We start from the raw sequence: 8,304 nt of genomic DNA on the forward strand, positions 1-8,304 counted from the left end.
ATTGTAATGGATGAGTAATTACTGATCCCCTACCTAAGTTAGTACACTATTTAGTATTCATAAGACAAAAGCATTGCCTGCAAAGAGTGTCTACAAAATGCTTTTAAAAAAATTAGGATTTTATTAGTGAGGTGGGTGTGCCTGATTCTCAGTGCAGAGCTTATTTATCCTGGCAGGAGCTCTGAGTGTGCAGGAACTTAGGTAGGACAAATGACAGGCAGCGTAGTACTTGGAGAGAGCAGGATCTGAGGGGAGCAAGGGAACACCTCTGATTGGGGTTTAACACTTTTTACAATGGATGGTTGCCCACATATTGGATTGAAAAATGTGTTGCTGGAAAAGCGCAGCAGGTCATGCAGCATCCAAGGAGCAGGAGAATCAATGTTTCGGGCATAAGCCCCTCTTCAGGATTGGCCCTAAGCTGTCACTCTGGGAGGTCTCTGAGGATGCCAGTTTGACAACTACTGCATTAGTTAGAATGTTGCATTAATTTACAGTGCAGGATACCATTTGGCCTATTATAAAGTCAAAGAGATGTACAGCATGGAAACAGACCCTTTCTCTGTGGTGTATTCCAGTCAGGTCTGTTTCCCAGTTGTTTCCCCGTGGACCTAGAAGTTTTATTTTCTTCAGTGCACTTTCCAATTTCCTATTGAAATAATTCATCATTCTTGCTTTCCCACCCTTATGGGCAACAAGTTCGAGAACATTACTGCCCCCACTCTGTGTAAAACAGTTTATCGGCTTGTAAGAACAGCAGTTTATTCTTCAAAAGAGCATATTGTTCTCTTTTGGTTGTTCCAATCTTGCTGTTGTTATTATATGGCATTATATTGATTGCATGTGTAGTGGATACCAGAGAAATGAGCATGAAAGGGACAAGAGAGAATTTGGAGCATACCATGGAATGTGGATAGTGGGTAAGAGGATATGGAAGATATAGTGCATAGAGAATTAAAAAATCCTCTCTCACAATGGGGCAAAGTCCCAGTGAACAGTAGCAGGTCTTCAAACTGACCAATCCATCTTGGCACTCACCTTTCCCGTGACTGCCAGAATAGTCCTCCAGAGTCTGGATTAGGTGGTGCTGGAAGAGCACAGCAGTTCAGGCAGCATCCAAGGAGCTTCGAAATCGACATTTCAGGCAAAAGCCCTTCCTCCAGATTCACAGGCCTGACTTCAACTCAAATTTCCCAACTTGCGTTACTCACCTACTTAGCTAAATTCCATCCCTTTATCTTATGTATGTTACCAAAGGAAAATATTTATAAATTAACTATGTCACATTCCATTGGTATAATTGTGTGGAATGACTTTAAGAGTGCGGACATGAATAAGTTTCAGATAGGTGAGTTGGGAAGAGTTCATGTGTGATATTGGGGCGTAAACTTACTGATCTTCTGAATTAGTGAGGTGCTTTATCTGAGTCAGCTGTTGACCAATCCATAGCGTCGTAATGACACTTTAAGCAGCTTTGCTACCCAGGTACAATACTGAGACCAGCTGACATCTTGCTGGAATTATGCAGAACTACACTGGGAGAGATGCTGAAGGGTTTCTATAGAAATTATAATTTGGATGAATTCTCACTTTTGGTCAAACCAAATAAAAAAAAGCAACCTGAACTCAATGACTTTTTGTGGGCTTCAGTAAAATCTTTGTTAATTTGCTAACTAACCTAGTGAATGAACTATTGTGAATTAAAGAGAATCTGTCAGAACAGTGGTGATTGTTATATACAATATTTTGAGATTTCTGACTTTAAAAAAAGCAAGTTCTTTTTTGTTATATCTCTGAAAATAGAAACTTTCACAGGTTTTGTTATTATTGCCAGAATCGATTCAAATAACTTTTCAGTAATTCATAGTAGGATCTTGTTGATACCATTATGAATTCAGCGTTTACCATGTGAAATGCTATATATTCAGGCAGATTTAAAACAATCTAAGACAGTTCATGTTTTGATTCTTTACCATACTATCTGTTCTCAGCCAATTAATTAGTGCCAATATATTTAGTGACAGTGGTACAGTAGTTAGTATTGCTGCTAACATGGTGTCAGAGACCCGGGTTCAATTCCATCCTCCGGCTATTCTCTGTCTGGAGTTTGTACATATGTGCAGGTTTTCTCTGGGCGGTCCGGATTCCTCCCACATTCCAAAGATACACAGGTTAGGTGGATTGGCCATGCTAAATTACCCATAGTGTCCAGAGATTAGCAGGCTAGGTGGATTAGCCGTGGGGAAATGCAGAGTTACAGGGATATGGTGAGCCTGAGTGGCATGTTGTTCGGAGGGCCAGCGTGTTCGATGGGCCAAATGGCCTCCTTTTGTAGGGATTCTGAGTCATTTCAGAATCTTGAAACAGAACAGTAATTTTAGGTAAGTTACAAAGTCAAAATGAAATGCCTTGTATCTAGTAAGTAAGAGTTTGATTTCTTCTCTGACTTCCAAAATTTTTTTCATTTTTTATTACAGTTTGCAAAGAAAATGAACAGTGAGCCTAACCCATTTGTCCAGCTGTCAGTGGGACATACCACATACGAAAGTAAGGTAAGCAGCCCATCTTCCTGAAAAGGAAATCAGTTTTAGTTATCACCAATGGGTGTGTTTCTTTTGAATAATTGTAGCCATTACCTCCATACTTCCCATTTTCAGCAATAAATTTCTACCACAATGTCCATAGTTTTCCTGTTTTGCAATTAAGTATGCTGACAAACATGCATTCTCCACTGCTGAGATAACTCTTCCTATTGTGTGGCAGTCAGCTTGTTAAGTGCTTTGGTGGGTTGTTTGTCATATTGCAGGCCTTAACTGGTGTCCTGGGACACCAATATCTACCAGCTGATCAGAGGCTGGAGGCTTCTGGGTCCTCAAGACATCCGGTTGAGGCCTATTCCTTTGTAGTCCAGCAATAAGAAGATATGGGTTTTTTTTTTTTAATTCCTTTGTGGTACGAGTGGAATTGCTGACTAGCTCAGCCATTCCCTAATTGCCCGGAAGAATATGGTGGAGAGCTCCTTCTTTAACCACTGTAGGGGCACTTTCAGTCCTCTTAGGAATAATTTTTCTGGAGCTTGACCCAATGATAGTGAAGGAATGGCAATTTTGTTCCAAATCAGGGATGGTGTGTGGCTTAGAGGGGAATTTGCAGATTGCGGTGTTGCTATGTAGCTGCTGCCCTTGACTTGGAGGTTATAGGTTTGAAAGCTACTGTTGGAGGATCCTGGCTGAGTTGCTTTAGTGCATCTTTTAGATAGTGTGCCCTGCTGGCCACTGTGTCTCAGTGGTAAAGGATATTTATTTAAAATGTGATGTATGTGGTGCCAGTCATATAGGCAGCTTTTTCCTGGATTGTGACAAGTCCCCTTAATACTGTTGGAACTGCACTGGAGCGGCACGGTGGCTCAGTGGTTAGCACTGCTGCCTCACATCACCAGGGACCCGTGTTCGATTCCAACCTTGGGTGACTGTGTGGAGTTTGCACATTCTCCCCGTTTCTGCATGGGTTTCCTCCAGGTGCTCTGGTTTCTCCCACAGTCCAAAGATGTGCAGGTTAGGTGAATTGGCCATGCTAAATTGCCCATAGTATTCAGGGATGTGTAGGTTAGGTACTTTAGTCAGGGGTAAATATAGGGTAGAGGGAATGGGTCTGGGTGGGTTATTCTTCAGAGGGTAAGTGTGGACTTGGTGGGCCGAAGGACCTGTTTCCACTCTGTAGGTATTCTATTCCAGCACCAATCCAGCCAAATAGAGAGGATTCAATCACAGCCCTGTATTATATTTTGTAGATGGTGAAACAAGCATTGGGTGGTTAGTTGTTTGGCATAGAATTCTGGTCTTGTTGCCATAGTATGTCTACGGCTGATTAAGTTCAATTTCGAATCAATGTTAATGGTTGGGCATCAGCAGTGGATATTTTCAGCACTTAAAAATGTGTTGCTGGAAAAGCGCAGCAGGTCAGGCAGCGTCAAAGGAGCAGGAGAATCGACGTTTCGGGCATAAGCCCTTCTTCAGGAATGAGGAGGGTGTGCCAAGCAGGCTAAGATAAAAGGTAGGGAGGAGGGACTTGGAGGAGGGACGTTGGGAATGCGATAGGTAGAAGGAGGTTAAGGTGAGGGTGATGGGCTGGAGAGGGGGTGGGGGCGGAGAGGTCGGGAAGAAGATTGCAGGTCAAGAAGGCGGTGCTGAGTCTGAGGGTTGGGACTGAGAAAAGGTGGGGGGAGGGAAAATGAGGAAGCTGGAGAAATCTGCATTCATCCCTTGTGGTTGGAGGGTTCCTAGGCGGAAGATGAGGCGCTCTTCCTCCAGGCATCATGTTGCCATGGTCTGGTGATGGAGGAGGCCAAGGACCTGCATGTCCTTGGCGGAGTGGGAGGGGGAGTTGGTGTTCAGCCACGGGGCGGTTGGGTTGGTGGGTGCGGGTGTCCCAGAGGTGTTCTCTGAAACGTTCCGCAAGTAGGCGGCCTGTCTCCCCAATGTAGAGGAGGCCACATCGGGTGCAGCAGACGCAGTAAATGATGTGTGTGGAGGTGCAGGTGAATTTCTGATGGATATAGAACGATCCCTTGGGGCCTTGGAGGGAAGTGAGGGGGTAGGTGTGGGCGCAAGTTTTGCATTTCTTACGGTTGCAGGGGAAGGTGCCGGGAGTGGAGGTTGGGTTGGTGGGGGGTGTGGATCTGACGAGGGAGTCGCGGAGGAAATGGTCTTTCTGGAACACTGATAGGGGAGGGGAGGGAAATATATCTTGGTGATGGGGTCTGTTTGGAGGTGGCAGAAATGATGACGGATGATACGATGTATCTGGAGATTGGTGGGATGGTAGGTGAGGACCAGTGGGGTTCTGTCCTGGTGGCGATTGGAGGGACGGGGTTCAAGGGTGGAGGAGCGGGAAATGGAGGAGATGCAGTGGAGAGTATCGTCAACCGCGTCTGAGGGGAAATTGTGGTCTTTGAAGAAGGCGGCCATCTGGGTTGTTCGGTATTGGAATTGGTCCTCCTGGGAGCATATGCGGCGGAGACGAAGGAATTGGGAATATGGGATGGCATTTTTACAGGGGGCAGGATGGGAGGAGGTGTAATCTAGATATTTTCAGACTGGAAGCCTGTGACCAGTGGTGTACCGAAAGGATTAGTGCTGGGCTGACTGTGTTTTGTCATTTACATGAATGATTTGGATGTGTATGCAGGAGGTATGATTAGTAAGTTTGCAGATAACACTGAAATTGGTGGTGTAGTAACAGCCAAGAAGGTTATCTAAGAGTCCAACGGGGACCTTGATCAGATGGGCAAATGGGCCAAGCAGTGGCAGATGGTGTTTAATTTAGATAAGTATGAGGTGCTACATTTTAGAAAGGCAAATCAGGTTAGGACTTAGCATTAGGTGTTTAAGGTCCTGGAGGGTGTTAATGAACAAAGTGACTTTGGGGTGCAGGTTCATAGTTCATTGAAAGTGGAGTGGCAGGTAGACAGGGTGATGAAGAAGGATTAACAGTCTAGCGATAGTACCACAATGCCATCGCCTCCCACTTGCATTCAGCTCTGGTCTCCCTGCTATAGAAAAGATGTTGTGAAACTTGAAAGGTTTCAGAAAAGATTTACAAGCATGTTGCCAGGATTGGAGGGTTTGAGCTATTGGGAGAAGCTGAATCGGCAGGGGCTGTTTTCGCTGGAGAGTCAGAGGCTGAGGGGTTAACTTATAGAGGTTTATAAAATCATGAGGGGCATGGATAGGGTAAATAGTCGAGGGCTATTTTTCTCCATGGTAGAGGAGTCCAAACTCCAGGACATCGGTTTAAGGTGAAAGGGGAAATGATTTAAAATGGACCTAAGGGGCAACATTTTCACAGAGTATGGTGCGTGTATGGAATGAACTGCCGGAGGAAGTGTTGGAGGCTGGTACAATTACAACATTTAAAAAGCATCTGGATGGGTACATAAATAGGAAGAGTTTGGAGGGATATTGGCCAAATGCTAGCAAATGGGATTAGAATAAATTAGGATATCTGGTTGACATGAACAAGTTGGACTGAAGGGTCTGTTTCTGAACAGTACACCCCTGTAACTCCTTGACTCTATCTGAAATTGAATGTTAAGAGATGAATGTTAAATGCTGTCTTGTCAGTCATGTCCTTTTTTTTCCTGTTTGTGGAGTGGACTGATGAGAGAAATGGAATCAGTTGAAAGTTCAGAGGCAAGGGCAGGGTGTTTGCAACACTATTAAAACCAGATTTCCAGTCTCAGAAAGTCTGCCTTTGATGACCTTTTGTTACCTGCCTCTTAGCCAAGTCCCCATCCAAGTTGGGAGATCAAAGCTGTTATCTTCATTTCTAGGCAATTGCCAGAGATTGAACTTTGTATTTTATTTGACCCCAAGATAAGATTGCAACTAAATGTTTGCTCATTCAACAAGTCTGCTGACATCCACCATTGGAAAATAGTGACCACACTCCTGCCTCCGTTCAAATCCACTTGTGAATTTATTCCCTCTTAGCATTAGTATCCCAACATGCTCCTGGCAAAGGCAAGGTGAATGGCCAGGGGGAGATGTCACCCTCTTTAGCTCGGATGGGAGGATTCTCAGTCTCAGGTGCTCACTGGCACTTCTATAACATTTGAATGTAACTACCCTGACTAAAAATCTCTTTACTTGGTTCTCTCTCGCGCTCTCTCTCTCTCTCGCGCTCTCTCTCTCTCGCGCTCTCTCTCTCTCGCGCTCTCTCTCGCACTCTCTCTCTCTCGCGCTCTCTCTCTCTCGCGCTCTCTCTCTCTCGCGCTCTCTCTCTCTCGCGCTCTCTCTCTCTCGCGCTCTCTCTCTCTCGCGCTCTCTCTCTCTCACGCTCTCTCTCTCTCGCGCTCTCTCTCTCGCGCGCTCTCTCTCTCGCGCTCTCTCTCTCTCGCGCTCTCTCTCTCTCGCGCTCTCTCTCTCTCGCGCTCTCTCTCTCGCGCTCTCTCTCTCGCGCTCTCTCTCTCGCGCTCTCTCTGCCTCTCTCTCTCGCGCTCTCTCTCTCGCGCCTCTCTCTCACGCTGCTCTCTCTCTCGCGCTCTCTCTCTCGCGCTCTCTCTCTCTCTCTCGCGCTCTCTCTCTCTCGCGCTCTCTCTCTCTCTCGCGCTCTCTCTCTCTCTCGCGCTCTCTCTCTCTTCGCGCTCTCTCTCTCTCTCGCGCTCTCTCTCGCGCTCTCTCTCTCTCGCGCTCTCTCTCTCGCGCTCTCTCTCTCGCGCTCTCTCTCTCTCGCGCTCTCTCTCGCGCTCTCTCTCTCCTCGCGCGCTCTCTCTCGCGCTCTCTCCTCGCGCTCTCTCTCTCTCGCGCTCTCTCTCTCTCGCGCTCTCTCTCTCTCTCGCGCTCTCTCTCTCTCGCGCTCTCTCTCTCTCTCTCTCTCCGCTCTCTCTCTCTCGCGCTCTCTCTCTCTCGCGCTCTCTCTCTCTCCTCGCGCTCTCTCTCTCTCTCGCGCTCTCTCTCTCTCGCGCTCTCTCTCTCTCTCTCGCGCTCTCTCTCTCTCTCGCGCTCTCTCTCTCTCTCTCTCGCGCTCTCTCTCTCCTCGCGCTCTCTCTCTCTCTCGCTCTCTCTCTCGCGCTCTCTCTCTCTCGCGCTCTCTCTCTCTCGCGCTCTCTCTCTCTCGCGCTCTCTCTCTCTCGCGCTCTCTCTCTCTCGCGCGCTCTCTCTCTCTCGCGCTCTCTCTCTCTCGCGCTCTCTCTCTCTCGCGCTCTCTCTCTCTCGCGCTCTCTCTCTCTCGCGCTCTCTCTCTCTTCGCGCTCTCTCTCTCGCGCGCTCTCTCTCTCGCCGCGCTCTCTCTCTCGCGCGCTCTCTCTCTCGCGCGCTCTCTCTCTCGCTCTCTCTCTCTCGCGCGCTCTCTCTCTCTCTCCGCGCTCTCTCTCTCGCGCTCTCTCTCTCGCGCTCTCTCTCTCTCGCGCGCTCTCTCTCTCTCGCGCGCTCTCTCTCTCTGCGCGCTCTCTCTCTCTCTCGCCGCGCTCTCTCTCTCTCTCGCGCGCTCTCTCTCTCTCGCGCGCTCTCTCTCTCTCGCGCTCTCTCTCTCTCGCGCTCTCTCTCTCTCGCGCTCTCTCTCTCTCTCGCGCGCTCTCTCTCTCTCTCGCTCGCGCGCTCTCTCTCTCTCTCGCGCGCTCTCTCTCTCTCTCGCTGCCGCAGCGCTGTCGCGCGCTCTCTCTCTCTCTCTCGCGCGCGCTCTCTCGCTCGTCCTCTCTCTCTCTCTCTCTCTCTCTCTCTCTCGCGCTCGCTCTCTCTCTCTCTCTCTCTCTCTCTCGCGCGCTCTCTCTCTCTCTCTCTCTCGCGCGCTCTCTCTCTCTCTCTC

The 8,304-nt window shown here is 48.1% G+C and overlaps 1 protein-coding gene across 4 annotated transcripts in view; it reads left to right on the plus strand.

The window, feature by feature from the left end:
• The window catches only part of LOC122550103 (extended synaptotagmin-2-A), a 225,403-nt gene that overhangs the window by 192,439 nt on the left and 24,660 nt on the right, over positions 1-8,304 (plus strand). For all 4 annotated transcript variants that reach the window (XM_043690689.2, XM_043690690.2, XM_043690691.2 and 1 more), the window contains one exon: positions 2,478-2,552. In XM_043690689.2, the coding sequence (XP_043546624.2) occupies positions 2,478-2,552 (75 nt within the window). The remainder of the gene's footprint in view (positions 1-2,477; positions 2,553-8,304) is intronic.

This window comes from Chiloscyllium plagiosum, unplaced genomic scaffold (assembly GCF_037043375.1).
Source record: "Chiloscyllium plagiosum isolate Xiang-an unplaced genomic scaffold, Cpla_swu_hap1 HiC_scaffold_5, whole genome shotgun sequence".
NCBI classification, from domain to species: Eukaryota; Metazoa; Chordata; class Chondrichthyes; order Orectolobiformes; family Hemiscylliidae; genus Chiloscyllium; species Chiloscyllium plagiosum.